This window comes from Herpailurus yagouaroundi, unplaced genomic scaffold (genome assembly GCF_014898765.1).
Source record: "Herpailurus yagouaroundi ecotype Mexico unplaced genomic scaffold, PumYag 186, whole genome shotgun sequence".
Lineage (NCBI taxonomy): Eukaryota > Metazoa > Chordata > Mammalia > Carnivora > Felidae > Herpailurus > Herpailurus yagouaroundi.
Window position 1 is genome coordinate 28081964 of NW_024412417.1, and position 19616 is coordinate 28101579.

Consider the following 19616-nt stretch of genomic DNA (forward strand, 5'->3'; position numbering starts at 1 on the left):
ATCTATATCTTTTTTTTTTTTTTTTTTTTTAAATAAAAGCAATTCTGCAGAAAAACAATAGTTTCTCTCTGGCTCCCCTTTGTTATGATGGGAATGGTTTCTTTCTTCCCATGTTCCCCTTATATCCACCCACGAGGCAGCAGCGGGGTACCTTGTGTGAGTAACTGTAGGTTTCTGACTTCTTCTCGCACCTTCAGCTGGAGCACCTGTTGTAAGATGTGCTGCCGGAGGTTTTCCTGGGCAATCCCCATTCGCTCAAGCTTTTTGTCAGTGAGTCTCAGCAGGGCTCGCCCTGCAGGGTTTCAAGAAATAAAAGAAAAAGCAAATGAACAATGGCCGGAAAGGATTTCCATCTTCGTTTTGGCTAACCCTGCCATAATAGTAGTTTCCTTCCAAACAGATAATTTAGAAGAGAGGGTCCTTGATTATTCTTACTGACAAGAAGAATTGATAATCCAGATAAAGAAAACACACAAATTAAAAAAAAAAGAACCCCAATTTTCATCTAATTTTGGCAATCCTCAACTGAAAACACACTGAGTTAAATAAAATCGCAAAATTTTAACCTGGGTATTTTGGATACAGATTGCAGGTTTCCATAGAAACAACGCACTTCGTCGGGTGATGGGTCCTGCCTGAGGCTGGCCCACAGGAGCCCAGCGGAAGACCTGGATGCTGTATGTGTGGTTATAGAGAAACTCCACCAATGTTTCACCCAGGTTACAATAATGTTTCTGTGAAACATGCATTTAAAGTTCCAGTTTTAATCTGCAGGCAGTCACCTGTAGGCATTGCAGCCCTCGTGCTGGGCTAGAGATCCATCTCCAGCTGGTGGGAGCTAAAGCTTAATCCCAATCTCTGGACCAAGGCAAGGGCTGCAGCAGCCTGATGGGTGAGGGAAGCAGGGTGAGTGAGGGCATCTAAAGATTGCAAAACCAGGAGCCCCCGGGTGGAAGAGCCTGCAGTGTGCAGACACCCGGGGTCCTGGGCAGCCTGGCCTGGTTTCCTTCCAACCCTTCTTTCCCCAGGAGGTCTGCCTGGTCTTCCGCTTCCCAAGCACTCCATCGTCGTACCTGCACACCTTTCTCATTTCAACTGAGGTAGAGTCAACTACTTGTGGTCAATGGTCTATCTTTGGGTGTATTATCATATGCACTTCAGAAAATAAGTTCTCTACCTCCTCAGAATAGAAACCCCATAGCCACAAGGTGGGGTTCATGGACATTTTCATCAGAGAAATAGGGAAGTGTATGTGGCCTGGGACAAGAGAGACAGGCAAATGGAAAGAACTAGGTAGGAACAATCTATTTCGTTTGCTCTTTTTACCTCCCTTTAGCCCTTGCTAAATGCATCAGGTGGGATGTTAGGTAACATGTTACAGTAACAAATGATCCCCAAATATCAGTGGCTGCAATACAGGTTACTTCCTGTTTAGTGTACATATCAAATGTAAGTCCATCCACCTTGAACGTTGATTATTGTAGCAAAGGGAAAAGAGAAGATATTAAAAGGTCTCATAGCATCAACAAAAGGCTCAGCCTAGAGGTCATTTACAAATCATAGTCTGGAACTAATCCCATGAACTTTCCCACCCACACAGGTTCACACATGGCTTCTGGCATGTGCCAGGAAACGGAGAGAAATATTTGATGAGCGGCACTGATAAGAACTACACCAAGACAGATGTGGCTTTGGACCAGTGCCTGGCAAGAAAGTGAGTGCAGTGAGCTGTGGTGTTCTGAAGCTTCAGTAAAATCGACGTGTGGAAGAGGAAGGAGAGGCAAGGGGAAAGGAATCCGAGGTAGCCATAGCTGAGGCTTGGTAACACCAGGCAGATCGTGGTGGCCATGAGAAAGGAAATGAAGAGCATATACAGACTCAAGTAGTTCTGGTTGTCTCCTGTGATAGAATAACACCCTCCCCTCCCAAGATGTCCATGTCTTCACCTCTGGGACCTGTGAATTTGTTACCTTATGTGACAAAAGGGACTTTGTAGGTGTGATTATGGTAAGGGTCTCAAGACGGGAGATTATCTGGCATTAGTAGGTGAGTCCTATCTAATGACACAGGTATTTATAAGTGAAAGAGACAGGAGCGTCATAGACAGAGTTGTGACAATGAGCGCAGAAGTCAGAGTGAGGTGGCTGCAAGTCAAGGAATTCATGCTTCTAGAAGCTGTAAGAGACAAGGACATGGATTCTCTCTCATATTCACCATGAGGAAGCATCTCTATCAAAACTGTGACTTTTCCGTAAGACTCATTTTGGACTTCTGAGCTCTAAAACTGGAACACAGTAAACTTGTGTGGCTTTATACCATGAAGTTCGTGGTCATTTGTTAGAGCAACAACTGGTCTTTTGACTGAAATTTAACATATTTTTAAGAAATCAAACCAATGGATTCAGATTCCCTTTCGTAATTTCTGGGCAGTGACATACTAAAAGGTAGAGAACTAAGGGGGTGGTGAGCCCAAGTCCCAGGCTTCCAGGACAGCCCTGCCATCAAATGCTCTCCTCACTGTCAGATCTTGGTCCTGAAGTTCCATTAGAAAACTACAGAATGGGATTTGGCAGCCTTTATGTGGATAACCCGCTTCCAAATAAGACCTCCAACTCTCTATACATGTTCTCAACTTACAAATACTGTATAAGAAAAAAAATCCCTGAAGTTCAGATGATCTGAATCCCTCTCAACATCTCACGTAGATAACCCATTCTTATTTCTGTTCCTTTCAGCAATTAACTGAGCTGTGGCTTCACAAGGTGTGACATTCAGGAGCCCGCTCCGCTGAGGCAATGGTAACACACATGGGGGTTCGGTCACGGTAAGTCGGCTGGTCTGTCATTAGAGCACAGTGCAGTAAGTCAGAGTGAGGATTTTGTTCCGGTGTGCATGGCTCAGCTTCTCTCTTTGGTGGCCCCCGAGGACCTGTAGCCTCAGCCTTTCCAGTAATGTACCTGACTGGTCAAAGTGTAGCTAAAAGCCCTATCAGAATGTTACCTCCTACTCGGGTGGGTTAACAGCCTCAGCTCTGAAAACGCAAGTTACAAAATTCCAATAGCTATAAAAATCTGTGCATTGAAGACTTTGTGGTACAAACAATAGTGCCTATCAACACGTCACATGTTAAATACTCAGCTGTTCAAACGGTTTTATCCAAATCCTGAGAAAATAGATGTTATTATTTCCATCTTGTAGGAAGGAAAATTGAGAAGTTGAAAAAAAAAAAAAAAACAACACAAGAGCTTTTCCGAATTCCTCCTACTATACCTTTGGTTGTGCTTTCTCTTCTTTGGGAGGAAACCAAAAGGCTTAGATCACAAGAAGGGAGATTATGGGGAATTGTACAGAAGAATTTCCTGATAAAACGACTTCTAAAACAGATCATGATCTGCACGCTGAGGATGTTATGAACAAAATCTGACTCACTGTCTTTCTTGGATGGAAGGTCCATGGTTCTGAAAAATCTGCCCAATAATTAGATCATTTTCAGCAGGAAAAGTCCCATTAACTGCCTGTCCCACCACCTACTGTTGACTACAAAATAGTGACCACAAAATAGTATCCAAATAAAAGTGGATCTGCTTCTGATGCTGGTGTCAGGAAAGTGTTAAGTCATCAATCAACAACCACATTTTATTTTTGCAACGTATATTGTCACTTTTTGTTGCTTAGCATTAATATCCAATTGTTAATTCAACACTTACTGAGCACCCACTATGTCCCTGTCACTTTGTTATTCACTTTGAGTATAATGAACAGGACAGACAGGGTCAATCTTGGTGCCTTCAGAATGGCAAGACAGGCAGTAAATGATAAATGTTTACACGTATGTGAGAAGTCCTAAGAAAGAACAAATAGGAGATCACAGAACTGGGTGACCTAACTTGGTCCAGGAAGCTGTCTTTGAGTAAAGAATATTTAGGGGTGCCTGGGCGGCTTGGTCGGTTAGGCATCCGACTTCGGCTCAGGTCATGATCTCGCAGTCCGTGAGTTCAAGCCCTGCGTCGGGCTCTGTGCTGACAGCTCAGAGCCTGGAGTCTGCTTCAGATTCTGTGTCTCCCTCTCTCTCTGCCCATACCATGCTCACGCTCTGTCTCTGTCTCAAAAATAAATAAACGTTAAAAAAAAATTAAAAAAAAAAAAAGAATATTTAACCTAGGACTTTGGGAGTAAGCGTTAGTCAGACCAAGACCATTGGATAAAGCAAAGATTTTTTAAGAAGTCCAGCAACCCCAGGGATGAAAAGGGATACCACTATTGCAGACAGAGAATGTTCCGACAGAGGCGTGCTGTTATGGCTTTTACATTCCCCACCTTTTCTCCCGAGAGTGTGTTGGGCACCTTGCTCTGCAGTCAGTTGTCTAGACAGGGGAGGAATCGAGAAAAATCAATTCAGTATCAAAAGAGAAACACCAACTAAATGTCCTGATACTCCAAACTGGTTATAAATGGTATTTCATTAATGCAGGCTGCTAGGTTCTTAGAGTAGGAAAAGACTTAAAGCCCTTCACACTGATCATATGCTGACCTTTTACTTCTTTCCTTTATTAAGCATTTATTGAGCACCACTGTATGCCTGACACTATTCTGGGTACTTAGGCTGTGGAGAGGAGCAGTATCTTCTGTCTTCATGGAGCTTACCATTTAGTGTGAGAGGCGGACAATTTACAAATGAACTGACACGCAGGGACTCCTACTGGAAGGATGGCACTTTGTAGTTTGGGTGGAGAGGCAAGACCTCCCTCAAGAGGTGACACTGGAGCATCCAGAAGTGTCAAGGCAATCAGAGGAATGGCAGGAAGGCTAGCGTCACTAGGGCAGAGTAGATGAGAGAAAAATAAGAAATGAGGCCTGAAAGAAAGCAGGTGTCAGATCACACAGGGTCTCCTAGGCCTTGGCGAGGACTTTGGATTTTATTCTGAATATGGGAAATTTTGAGCAAGGGATGACGTGGGTGGGATCTCATGTACTGAATCCCTCTGGTCACGATGTGGGGAACAGACTGGGGGTGTGGAGGGGGGTAGGTAAGGAACAGTGGGAAGAGTGAGCACACTGCCATGGTAGTCAAACCATGAGGTGCTGGTGCCTTGGACGAGGGTGGAGGGGAAGAAGTCATAAGTAGTAGAATTCTGAACTGTGACACCTAGAAGTGGGGTGTGAGCAAAAGGCAGACCTCAAAGATGATGCAGGTTTTCAGTGTGAGATGTGAGGGGGGCACCATTGCAGCGCAGGAAGTTGAGTCACTACTTGGAGAGAGGTGTGTTAGAGGCAAAGGAAATCATGGTAGTGTCAGTGCTATTTTCTTCTCTTGAAGTCATCTGGGATATAGAGAAGTGATGAAAAGAACAGAATGAAACAAAGCAGGATGATTAGAATACTCTTCCTTCTTCCCTGTAGTGCTTTCAATCCTTCAACATTCTTCTCCGATCCCAAAGCTCTGAGCTGACTGGGGCAAGGTGAGCATGAGCACATCCCAGTGGAATTTAGAGAAACACAAGAAACCCATTATGACCCAAGTTCTGTACTGCTTGACCCCCAAAAATGGTTTCAGTGCTAAAAATGCTACCTAGGACCCTCTGCAGAAGCTCAAGCCAGGGGATATTCGATGAGAAAGTTCACCCAGCAGAAACGTGGATCTGATGCCCTGCTAACAGGCCTGGAAAATTAGTACTTTGCTGCAATGTAAGCTTGAGCATATACGTGAAAGCTTTATCAAGTGTGGTCCACCACAATGCCAGCTCTATAAGAGTCAGTATCTTCACTGTCAGCTTCCCTACTGTCACTTACTCCCTATGGCTGCATGCAATGCTCAAGAAATATTTATTGAATGAATACATCTAGTTTTACTAAATGAATGTTCTCTTCTTTACTCACATACTGATGATCTCAAGGTCATTAAATTACTATCTTTTCTGATGAAGAGACTTGGCTGGAAACTGACTCCCAGGACGATGTGAAACTGAAAATAGCAGAGGGTGGAGGCTGTATTGTGTTGGTGGTGACCGCAGATGCCAAGTAAAAAGGAATAGGGAACTTGACGCTAAATGAGTACTTTGCTTTCCTGCGGGTTTAAAGAAAAGACAAGTGTCTTGTGCTTCTTTTCAACAGGCACCAAGTGGGACTGTAAGCCTCGATGGGCAGATAGGCAGCAAGAATGGATGACAGGTCATGGACACAGGGAGCAGTGTACTCGTTTCCTATAGTCGCTGTAACAGACTGCAAACGGGGGAATTTAACATAGCAGAAATGTATTCCACGTAGCTCTGGAAGCCAGAAGTCCAGCATCCATTTCCCTGGGCTGAAATCAAAGTGTCAGCAGGGTTACACTCCCCTTGGAAGCTGAAAGGGACAACTGGTTCTTGAAACTTCCAGCTTTTGCTGGCTTCCAGCATCCCTTTGCTGGTGGCCATGTCACTCTAATCTGTGTGTATCTTCACATTACGTTCTTCTTCTCCGTGTGTGTCCTTTCACTCTGCTTCTATCTAGTAAGCATGCTTGTGATTTGATTTAGGGTCCACCAAAATAATCCTGGATAATCTCTTCATGTGAAGACCACATGTTTGGGGACTATTTCTTTATAAGGTAAGCATTTACCAGTTCCAGGGATCAGGACTTCCTACCTCTGGGTGGCCATCATTCACTCTACCATAAGCAGGAAGGAATATTTGAGACTTTGGAAGATGGCACGAAATTTATCGTGTTCCACATAGAGAATTGAGGCTCAGAGGGGGAACTGACGAAAGCCACACATGAAAAGGGGGGAAGGCAGGTCTGGATACGCGTCTCTGATCTTCAGGCCCAATCTGGTCTTTGGTCTCTAGTTCAGGTGTCTCCTACCTTCTGCTCAGAGAACTGTAACGGAAGCCCTGTCACACCTATTCAAGATGGATGATTATATGCCAGAGTGAACAAGTGGAAATTTCTGGGTAAACTGCCAGGAGCACAAAGGATGTGGCTTCAGGCCCTACCCTACTGGGAAGTCTCAGTGCCACTGTAAGTGGTTGGGGACTGCCCATTTTCTCAGAGAAGAGGCTGTCCTACAGGGCCTCCTTTCTGCTAGAAATAGAGGTCACTTACAGCTCCCCAGAGAAAGGGTCACTTGTGCCCTCTGTTAGCTCCAAACTTGCTCTCAGGTAAAGTCCCCTATCAAGCATCAGGTAGATGTCCCTAGCCCTACCCCACTCCTGGCTGGTCAAGAGCAACCAGTGATGGGTGCTGGACACAGAGCCAGCATCCCACAGCCTGGACCCTTGAATCTCCATCTCATCGTCATTACAAAGTTGGGAAATCTGGAACAAAGAAAGACGGAGAGAGCTGTAATGGCAACAGCATGGAACTGGGAGCTAAAAGGTATAAATGCCTAAGCAAGCATATTTGGGTCTTAGTTTTCTCACGTCTGTAATGGGGATGAAAATGACACTATTTCATAGTGTCTGAGGATCAAATGACATATATATGTCCTTTGCAAACATGAACACTAAGCTCATGCAATAAGGGTCCTATAGTTCTTTGGCTGGCTGAGAATGCTTCCTTCTCTTCATAGCAATGATCATGAGAGTAAACATTTACTGAACAGTTGTTGGGAGTTTTAAACACTGTCCTGGGAGTTTTACATGGATTACCTCACTTTCAACAGGTCTCTGAAGATACTACTATTGTCTGGACCTGATTAAGAGCAACTATACCCAGCTGGAGGTCACATACCTACTAAGCTGCAGATGTGAGATACTAATATACATAATGGCCATGCTCTTAACCACCCTCTAACCTGCCACCCAAGAATTCTTCAAACAGACCTTATGTGTCCCCCAAACCCATTTCTGCCAGTTCTTGTGTAGAGAGCACCAATAGGGCAGGCAAGAGACTAAGGAGCAGAAAAAGGTCATCATCTCTGATGCCTTAAAGCCAGAGAGTGCAAACACTGGTATAACTTCATGATACTCAAGGCTGTGATGGCCTTCACTTGGTGGAGTATCACAGGGGGCTGAGTGGTCTTTGAGAGTAGCCTTTAAACAGATTCATCCTCTCCACCATACAGACTATCTACATCTGCACCAAGAACTGAACATATTATGTCAGTAGGAGGTAGGCTGACGAAAAGACGATGATTTCCCCATGGAGGGACAAACACAAGCTCTTTAAGAACCTACTGGAAGGGCACCTAACTTAGCTAGGGTCCTTGAACAACAACCAAAACCCCCACAAAAGCCAAGGAGATGAGTAGGAGGGAGAAGGGCATTCAAGACACAGGGAACAGCATAGACGAAGACAGGTATCTGAGAACCAAAAGGTGCATTTAGGGAACTCCAAGAAACTTGATATTGTTGCATGTGAAGCTTGAGGCAAGGAACACATCATGAGGGGTCTTATATGCCATTTCATGATGTCTACCCTATAGATGAGTCAGGCTTTTTCTTTCTCTGTCCACCCCAAAGCAGCACTTAAGGGATGATGTTCATAGTTGTAAAACATTCCCATTTATAGGACTAATATAAATACCTCATTTTTGCCTACATTGTACCCCTGCCAATTTCTGGTAAAAGAATCTCTTTTGACTTTTGGGAACTGGTCCTTCTCACCCCATGGGCCTTTAAAAAATTAAAAAAAAAAAAAAAATCCCGGTAGTACTTTCCACATCTACAGTACTATATAATGTTCCTGCTTATTCTGTTTATTTTTCATCTTCTGATTCCCTTCCACCTCCTCCCATAATGTAAGATCCAGAAGATCAGGGCTTCATGGATGTCTCCAAGCACCTCGCTAGAGCCAAACTCAAAGTCGGCACTAAATAAATATTGGTGAAAGTAATATTGGTTCTAGTAATGTGCACTAGAATTCATCAGAATTGCTAAAATTCACTAGAATTGCCATGGTTTCTAAGAGAGAAGTCTCTTTCTTTCTTAGATCATGTCCCAAGGGACAACATAAGCCTAGACTTGCTGTTGGTGGCTACCTTTGCCAACATACAGAGAGAAATTGCTAGAGAATTAAGCCAACGGAGGGAGCAGAGCTGAGAGAAAAACAAAAAAGAATGAGAAAGGAAGATAACAATATGAGATTTCCTGAATACAGCCTTGCCTGAAGTCAGATACCCCTGGGTTTCTCATGTATGTAAGTCAATATTGGGGTGGGAGAGGTTAGCAAGTTGAGCTCATTTATACCATCTGCACCCAAAGGAATCTTGACTTACAGATAAAAGCTCATGTGTAATGCATGGTTGAGTCCCTACTCGGTCCCTCTTATTTCCATTTCAAGAAAGCCCCTGATGGTGTAGGCCAGTAGGGACGATATGAACTTATTCTACAATAACTGGCTTTCAAAAGTTAATCACTGGGAAATTCTGGTATTTTTATTCCTCACAAATTGTTTGGAATACACCTTAAATCTGACTGCATACTTCTATTTGATGCACCAGCAAACTCCTTATCCAATTTGTGACCAGAGGTCACAAACTCAAATGTTGTCAAATGTGTGAAGAGAACGACTCTAAGGGACAACAGGGATTAGGTGGACCATAGCCTATTGGACACCGGTTTTTTAATTTTCTAAAATGAGCAATTCCAACCCATTTTTGCTCTGCTAGAATACAGGCTAAGTGTTGCTTCTTCTCCTATTTTTAAATTAACAACTGAAAATCTAGAAGTTTTATGAATCCTCCCAATTTAATATTTGCCCATTATTTTCCCATACTATGAGAGCCAAACAATTCATGTATATGGGTCGTATTCAGCTCACAAGTTGCCACTTGCAACATCTGACTTTTAACCTTCCCTCCCCCACATCCCTCCCACTCGCAATGGAAAGTAATTCAGGCAACCTCACCTTCAGAGTTTCATCAGACTTTAGGAACAGACTCCAAGTTTTGAGATTCCATTCTCTACAGCCTACTTAACAGCTACTGAGTCCAAAGGTAGTTGAAGACTAGTCTGAACTCGCCCCTCCAGTTTTTATAACCTGGATGTGCCTTGCAAATCCATCTTTTTAAGTAGCCCCCACCCCAGTGCTTGATTTCCTAAAGGTGACTGCGAATCACCAATACCAGAGCTAACAAGGACTCTGAGGTCAGCCAAACTATTGCCTCATATGCTGGCAAGAACGTGTGCAAAACCTTCCAAGACCAATAAATCTCTTCTCACTTCTACCTGAGAGCACAGCCCACTGCCAAGCCTGGTCACTCACTTGGTTACATTAAGAATGATTAGCCATTAATTGAAGGCCTCTTCTCTGTGCTTAAGAGAAGGATTGATGGACATTTATTTCCATTGCAGTACTGTAAGTAATTTACCATACTGATGGGAACTGTACATTTTTCTGTTTTGTTTTTTAAACCAGTCTGGGATAAACAGACTGTTTTAGACAAACTAGTTTTTTGGTTGAATATATTCACGTACTTATGATGTTAATGGGAAGAAACTGGGATAATGTTATTTCCCATCTGAAATATAAACTCAGAAAGAAATTATATTACAGTGCTTTTCAGATTGAAAATGTGGCCTTGCACTATTTTTTTTTTTTTTTTGGAGGAATGTACATCTTCCAAACAGTAAATTAAAGGTTAAATCCTTTTATGTTGTTGGTAGTACGAAGAGTTACCAAATCCCCTTCAAAAATTAATTTAAGAAAACTCTAAAACACTTTGTTTGGGGATTCTGTTTCAGTCCCTGGGAAGACTCAGTAATTACTTCCCTTGTACCTCAGAGCAGATTTTTGAAGCAAAGAAATCTAGTACCAACATAACGGAGACTATAGCTGAAGATTTATGATGTCGTAAACAACCTTCAAGGTCTTTTCTGGTTTTGATAGGTAGACCCAACCTCTTGGTATGCTTGCTTTTATTTATTAGCATTTGTATGCATTGTTTTGGGATTCTCTGTTAATTGAGTGCACAAGGTGAGCAACCCACTGTGCGTTAGACATCTTTTAAAATTAATTGCCAAGAAGCACCTGAGATTTCTATTGACAAGTGTCCTCCCAGCCTGTGATAATCTGCTCACGGCCACAATAGCCAAACACGTATAATGTTCATATGCCGAAGACGGGCACGGGGCATACTGGCGTCTCCATGTGGATTAATTTGAACTAGTGACTCACAGCCAAAGTAATGTTAAAAAAATTTTAAAGCTACTTGACTTTCTCTTTTTGATATGTAGGGATTTGTTTTACCTTAAACTTTTAAATGTTTAACTGTATTAGTATCAGGTATTTTTTTAGTAGAAAAAGCAACGAGTATTGTCCCAGCTCCAGATACATTCAGCAAAAGACACGGAAACAGTACTCCTGCCTTTGAGGAGATGAAAAATTACCTGTGATGTAAGATCAGAAAGCACTAAACAGCTTTAAAGCAATTATGTGATAAAACCATAGCAATGACCATGAGGACCATAAGATCTATTAGGAAAGCTCTGGTAGAAAGAAAGGGGTCTTGAGTTTGGAGTTGAAAGTCAGGGCTGGATTAAACAGTTATTAGCTGCCTGGTTGTTTCACTGTGAAGATATACCTTGTTAGGCTTCAGTTTCTGGGTATGCTATGAGACCCTCTCTTCTCATGTTGTCCTGATTAAATAGCCAAGAAAGTAAGCAAATAGGAAATAATGTTGCCACTTTAAGAAAGAAAGAAAGGTAGGGAGCCCACCCAAGATCCTCTGGGGCATGGTGTAAGTCACTCCAAAACAGATGGGGTTACTTGAAAGGATGGAAATGGAACCTCGTGGTGGCAGCTAAAATCCTTTACCAGGAGTGAAGGGTAACAAGGAAAATGAAATTCTATTTATTGCATGCCAAATTTCAAAAGCTATCAATAAGGTATGCAAGTAGAGTGGAACTTATCTGCTTAACTCGGTCAATTTTGGTACTGTCGACATTTGAGGCTAGATTCTTTGTTGTGGGGTGGTAGGTGTCCTGTGTGTAACAGGCTGTTTTGCAGAGTCTCTGGCTTCTAGATGCCCATAGCACCTGCTTCCAGTTGGGCCAGTCAAAATAGTCTCTAGAGTCTTGCCAAATGTCTGCTGGAGGGCAAAATCCCCAGCTTAAGAACCATTTATCAGGAGGTTTGCTTCCAACGGATTCTTAAAATGCTCATCTCCAAGAGACAGACTAATCCTCAGCATGGAAGGTTCATGGGACTTCTGGTGGGTGAGAAGGTAAACCAACACAAAACTTACTTTTGGGAAAAGCACCTACTATGTGTCAGACCTTTTTCCATTCATTGTCCCACTTAATCCATAAAGCACCCTGGAAAGTACTCTTAACTCCATTTTAAAAATGAGGAAACAGAAGTTCATGGAGATAAAGCAGCAAAGCAACCACATAGCAGAATGGGGATCCCAACCCAGTTTTACAAGTAAAAAGTTCCATGCATTTGATGTTGAAATGTCTTGAGCCCATAACCATAGCACTTCAAATGACATTTAACTTAAGGGGCCTAGTGGAGTAAAAAAAAAAAAAGTTGACTGAAGTTTCCTTATCTGATAAGTGACTAAAATTTGAGGGAACCAAGATCATAAACATTGACTAACTGGCTGACACTGCTTCCATGCTGAAGAAATAATGAAAATGAACATCAACATAATGTTCTTTTGTCCTCCAAAAGGGAGTAAAAATAAGTTCACCAAGCTTGAAGCCCAAAATTTGATGTCAATAGGTTATTATCACTAAAAGTTGTATTAAGATAAGCAATGTGAACAGATTCTCAGTCTCGTTTATCTATGTCTATGTCTCCATACATTTCCCCTTTTAATGACTTCCCTCTTTTCTTATCTGATCGGCTTAAAGGGCTGCCTCAGGCCTGTCTTTCTCAGAAAGTGCCCCCTGACTCCCTTTGCAACCTCACCTTTGGAAGGTAAAATATAGCTGGTAAGTGCTACAGTAAGGATTTCTATTTCCTTACTTAAATGTCCTTAAAGCAAAGGTATATCTTTTCATTTATATACTATCAACATCCAGGAAACTATTTGATAAACTAGTGAAATAATATTTGGACAGTAAGACAATGAACTCTGTCAAAGGAAACTGAAGTTAGAGAATGTGGCAGACCCTAAGGAAAGCAGTCCCATGTTGCATTGTCACGGACATTTGAATTGACTAGCTTTTCCTATCTCTGCAATGCCAATACCTTGACTTTGCAAAAAGACCTGTAGGCTTGCAACAGCCATCCAATAGTCCAGGCTGCTGATGGTGCTAATGATTGTGGGGTGGGAGACAAGAATGGATAACAGCTTTCTTCTCTTATTCTTTCTTTCAGCTCAGAGATTATAATGCTAGAACGAGAGAAAGGTGGGAAGAACAGAATGAGAGAAGGGCTCATGCTGTGATGAGTTTGATCACTCCTGAAGAGTGGCAGCACAGGGGAAGGGGCACTGGATGGCTGTCACAACATGGACAAATGGCTTTACAATGATTAAGGGCATAACCCATAGAGTCAGATGCTTGAGTACAAATCATGTCACTACTGCTTACATGACACACTACTTGAAGCAAGTTACTTAAGCTGATTTAGGCAAGTTCATTTTTCCATCCTATCAGTGGGTATGATAAGGGTACCTCTATCTTGGAAATATTTATAAAGAATAAATGAGATGATACACAAAAGCACTTAGCACCGTGCCTGACACATGAAAGCTTTCAATAGAGGTTAGCAATGGAAGATGATGATCAGTCCTAAGACTGAGGACTAGTCACAGGTGAGCCTATGATCAGCAGTGTGGCTCCTTTGTTCTCACAGGTGAAATGTATGCCATCTCCATGCTAACTACAAATACCAACACTTAAGTAGCACATGCCTTTGCTCATTGTTACTCAACCTCTGCTTGAGGACTCAAATTACTTCACTGCCCTCAATTTCCCTTTTTTCCCCTTAATTTCCCTTTTTATAATTCCACTTTATAAGATATTTAAAGTAATCTCAAATTGATATTTTTTCCTAAAGAGCTCTAAGTTGCAATGAGACATTTCAAGAATTACTTGGAAAGAAACAAAACAAGGTCAACTTGGGTTTTCTCCAACAAGCACACTAGAGCCAGTGTTCTGGGACGGCCATGTACGAGGGTTCTCCAACCTTGAAATGTTTCAAATTTCAAATTATTGTTGTAAGTAACACTTTGTTCACTGTGGGTACGAATAAAGGCATGCTATAATCGATACTGAACTCTTTATAATCAGTTACAAATGATAATCAAAATAAACCCCAAATAAGTTGGAAAAACAGGAAGTTGAAGGAAAAAGCAAGATTCTTTGGTATGATTTTTTTCCTTCTGACTTAGATTTGATTATAAAAATTTTAGTTCAATATTAGTTCATTCTTTTAGCAATAATGTGATTAATAACTTATACTCTAATCATGTTAATTTCTGGGGAGGGGGTAGAGACCTGAACTTGTAGTACAATGTTTGGGTTTGAAGACTGGTGCCTCCATACATGGGTGCTATGAACCTGGACAGCTTAATGCCACTGAGTCACAGTTTCCTCATCTGTAAAAGGGGAATAATGATTTTGGTCACTTGGAGTTTTCTGTGTGCAAGTTAAACAGGTAATACATTTGAAAATGCCTAGTACAGTATCTGGCTCAACACATTTCTTTCGAATTAAACATACAGATTAAAGATGTGCCTCAAATAGGTTTCTACCTTTACACTTACTATATTATAATCGTGAATTTGTTCAAATGCCTGTCTTCCCTTCTAAACTCTGGGCTCTTTAATGAAGAGAATGTGGGCTTCATTTAACTGAGCAACTCCAGCACTCAGCAGCTGGTAGAAGTTTATTAAAGTGCTGCTAAATGAATGAATAAGTTTCTCCTGTGAGAAAGGGAGAAGAAATGGTATCATCCCCATTTAAAAGAAAACAGGTTCAGAAAAGTGATGTGACTTGCTCAAAGTCATATGGCTAGTAATTGGCAGGGCAAAAACTCGAACCAGGATGCTTGATTCAAATTCATGATACCTCTATTTAGAAAAGTCCAATGTTGGGGCAGCCGAGTGCTCAGTGGGCTGTGTCTGACTTCAGCTCAGGTCATGATCTCACAGTTTGTGGGTTTGAGCCCTGTGTCAGGCTCTGTGCTGAAAGCTCAGAGCCTGGAACCTGCTTTAGATTCTGTGTCTTCCTCTCTCTCTCTGGCCTCCCCTGCTCATGCTCTGTGTCTCTCAAAAATAAATAAATGTTAAAAACAATTTTTTTAATCTATAAAAAATTGAAGTCCAGTGTTCATTTAATAAATAATTAATGATCTTCTAACATCACCCATTCGACTAGATGCTGGGTATAAGCCGTGGTGAATCCAGTCTATGTGGTCTCTGTGCTCACAGAGTTGTTTAGTGACATCCAAATAAATACTTTCAATAAAGGAAACCAAAATGCTCTTCATGAGAGAAACAGCAGAAACCCAAGTGAGACTGAGGTAGGGTGAAAGCAAATGTGACGGGACCTTAAGGCTAAGAGATGAAGGATGAAAAAGACAAGAGTAAAAGAGTGAAAGGAAAAAATGTGGCAAAGGAAAAAATGCACAATATTCTGTGGAATATTGCTTTCAGAGAAGGCAAGAAAGCCAATGAGGTGGGTTTGTGGGAAGGGCAGAGGCCAGGAGCTCAAGAGGAAGACAGAGGGGCAGCCAAGGGCAGGATCATTCATGGTCTTGGAGGTAAATCAAGGATCTCATTATTTGCTGCAAGTGCGAGAGAAGTCAGTGTAGAGCTTCAAGCAGGGCAGTGACATGATACAATTTATATTTTAAAGCTCTCTCTGGCTATCAAAATAGTCTCAGTTGAGGGTGTGACATCTGGAAGTAGAGAAACTGGTCAGGAGACTGGAGCTTTTGTTGAGCCCATAGATGGTCGTTGCTTTTTCTAGAGAGGTGCTGATGGGAAAATGTGCATGTTGCATGTAGAATCAAAAGGATTTGGTGGTAGATTAGGTATTTGAGGCAGAAGAGAAGGGACTGTTAAGGATGATCCCAGTATTTCTGGTTTGAACAATAGAATAAAGTGCAGTTGGTGGTGTGGGGAATATTGAGTGAGCAAATTCAAGGGAAAAGATCAATAATTCTGGTGAAGATAGGCAATAAATCTGAACTATGAGATAGTCAACAAAAATGTAAAGTTGGCATGTAGGTGTACATGCTCTAAACAAAGGTCAGGTCTGGGGTTTAGCGTGGAGCCCCCATCATAGAGTTGACATGCAAACCTACAGTCAAAGAGAAAGGAAGCATGAACAGGGTGGTGGCCCTAAGACTGAGTCTTTGAGGAGCTCTAGCATTAAGTGGGTAGACCAGTGAGATGAGCTAACAGGGACACCTCTAAGGAATGGCTGGAGACTTGGAAAGAAAGGTGGGAGAATGAGGAGGAGTGTGGTTCAAGAAAGAGATGGGGCCGTTGGTGCCGAATGCTGACAAGTCTAAGTGTGGTCACTGGAATATGTGACTTACTGAAATGGAAGGTCCTTGATGTATAGGAAGGAACCCTAGGCGTACAACTATGTGAAGAGGGAAGGGATAATACTTCAGGCCACTCAATCACTGAACTCTCCTCCTAGGCTAGATAGCTTTCGTTTGGCCCAACAGACAAAGGTACAGAGTTGCATGGAGATGGAGCCACAAACTGTTAACATGATCATTATCAATAATAAAAACATCTTTATTTATTGGACCATTATGAGGAGCTAGGTGTAAATGAACAATTTCTCATTCTTCAATTTATTCTTTGGGACAGCCCTCTGGACAGGTTCAATTATTATCCCCATTTTTAAAAGGACGAAAATGGGGTTTGACAATTTGAATAACTATGATCACATGGGTAGCAAGGGATAGAATTTTCAATTATTATTTTTCAATTCCAAAACTCATCTCCTCCTCCCATTCTGTAGTCTGGCCTTTCTCTGCATATAAACTTAAAAGAGGAAACTCCCTGCAAGGGAGTGTTGCCTGGTGTCAACCTTTCTTTAAACCTGAGCTGAGAAGAGCCACTTAGCCCAGGTCATGCCCCTCTTTCTGAGAGCAGCCTGCATCCAATGCCTGGTGGACAGTTGGGGAAGAAGGTATAAAGACCCAGGCTCCCAAGGTAACCCACCCCCAGCTTGGAACAACCCCAGAGCTGGGACTGACCGTGGTCTTATTGTGACTGAATCACAACCTGACTTCTCCCTCTGCCCAACCCGCTTCTTTCACTTCCTCCATAGATGCTGAACAAAAGGATAGCACCCAAGACACTTCCAACATGCAGATCTTCTCCTCTGAGCCTGCTTTCTGGGGACATGAAACTCTCACAGGGTTTCACCGGGCAAAGGGTACCTGATCGATTCTCTGAAATAAACATCACATGTTGCCTGTGGTGACTTTAAAACAGCCCTGGTGGCTTCGCTGTACCGGCCAGCACACTTCTAGGTCATCTACCTCCATTGTTAGTAGGTGTGTGTGCAGGGAATGAAAATGAATTTTAAGAGTGGCCTCTACAATAGATAATTAGCAAGATAAATCTGCTAAAAATTCCACGTGCACACCATCTATTGATTTTCTAAGTGTGCCTCGTTTTCCATAAAACACTGGTAACACTAAATAATCATAGCACGCTATGTATCTGAACATAAAATACATAGGTATAAACACACACACACATACACATACTTTCTTGCATACATGGAAACCTATGTAAGATCCATCTTACTGAAGGCTTGCTATATGCCGACCACCATGAAGAGTGTTGGACATGAACTTCCTCATTGTATTTTCACAGGCAGGCACATGATTTCTCTCATTTTTCAGAGGAGAAAACTAAAGCCCAGAGAGATGAAGAATCCTGACAAAGTCTTCCCAGCTGTTAGAGCTGATACCTTGAGTCACTCCTGGGACCACTGGAGTTTACAAACCCTGGACTTTTCATCACTATGCCACACATTAATTTGAACATTAATTTGAGCAAATTTCTTATAAAAATGTGGATTTGGTAAAAGAATAACAAAAACAATCAGTGAGACTCACTGATTCCTCATTGTGTAAATTTGGGTTTGGTATAATGGGTTTCTTTAAATTGGGAGACACCCAGAAAAACAAATTAGGTCCATCAGAAATAGCAAAGCCACAGGGAAATGCAGCATTGTCCTTTTGCCCATGCAAAAGGTCCATCTTCTCAACAACTGAAGTAAGCTTGCTTTTACAATCAAAATGTTTTCCTCTGCATGCAGAGTAACGGAGCATAGCAGAATACATGCCTTCAGCTACAAAAATCTGTAAATCAACACACACTCCACCATGTTGTGTCTGTGAGAACATATGCCCTCACAAGCCAGGAGACAGCCTCTGTCAGAAGGAAGGGCTGATTCCAATGAATACTGAACAGCCACTAAAAACAAGTGAGATAGAAAAACCATCTTCTAACTGATAAATGTATTGCTATCATAACATCAACAGCTTGAATTCAATGAAAACTGTATTGGTTAAATTAAGTCTTCTACATAAAGATGTCAAACGTTACAACTTCACTATTATGGTAAAGAATAGCTCCAAAATATGCCTAAACTGAAGAATTAATTAGAGGATACCATCCTTAGAAACGACTTTACGGAGTTGTTGGGTCTCAAATCCTAAATCTGTGTTCGAACATCAAGTTTCTCTTGGTTTGGGTTGTATTTTTCGGCACACCATCCTAACCCAAGCCACCTGGATCATTTTTTTATCTTGCTTCTAACAAAAAGAACATATGTGCTTTTTGAATGTTCCTAGAGTTCTCTCTTCATCAGAGGGGTGTGCAAACTGGACACATCTGAAACTTTGAATTTATTAACATTTCTTCCAGACTTTCTTTCATAGTAAAGCAACAGTCTCCCAGGTTCCTTTTTGCCTAAGGTGCCATATATTTTTGGATTGATTACAGCTCTAGGCTTTATTTAAAATATTAAAAGCTTGTGAAGACGCAGAAGTCAGAACCCATAAGAATTCACCTTTTAAATGAGCTAAGTCAGGAGGTCCATTGCTGGGATCACACGCATGCATGCACGCACACACACATGCACGCAGGAACAAAAGTTTTAAAGATATCAGGATTGTTCAGATACACACTAAATGTGCTTTCTACATTTAACCTTGAGATTTTATTTTCAGCATGTCTTTTCATCACTTACAAATGTAGCCACATGATTTTTCATTCCAACTTTTAAGATGAAAGTGAGCCTTTCTTGAGCATGATTTACATTTCCTTTATTTGTTCCTTATAAATTATATTTTAAGCTCACTATTCTGATTTATGAAGCTCCATTTCCTTGTCTTGCCATAAGAAAAAAGGCACATGTTTCCGAGATTAGATTCTAAACAACCCTCTGCATGTAATTACGAAAACCTATACAACACAGGAAAGTTAGAGGGGAAGAAAATTGTATGCTCACAAAAAGAAATAATTCAGTATTACAAAATCACTGAAATTAGAGATGGAAAAGGCTTATTAGGTCATCTATCAAAGAAAGTATATGCATTCGACACCCAGATTCAATATGCCAGAGATGTCTGGTCACCCAAGGTGCCTCCAATCTTTTGAAAAAGTGGACAAAGTAAAACAGAACATTTAAGGATCAGAGCCCTTAATCAAAGGCAAGTCCTCACAGATCAAAATATCAGAGAGAAATATGTAAGATGCAGAG

At 41.6% G+C, this 19616-nt stretch overlaps 1 protein-coding gene across 6 annotated transcripts in view; it reads right to left on the minus strand.

The window, feature by feature from the left end:
* The window catches only part of SAMD12 (sterile alpha motif domain containing 12), a 392536-nt gene that overhangs the window by 168376 nt on the left and 204544 nt on the right, over positions 1-19616 (minus strand). For all 6 annotated transcript variants that reach the window (XM_040494293.1, XM_040494294.1, XM_040494292.1 and 3 more), the window contains exon 4: positions 152-292. In XM_040494293.1, the coding sequence (XP_040350227.1) occupies positions 152-292 (141 nt within the window). The remainder of the gene's footprint in view (positions 1-151; positions 293-19616) is intronic.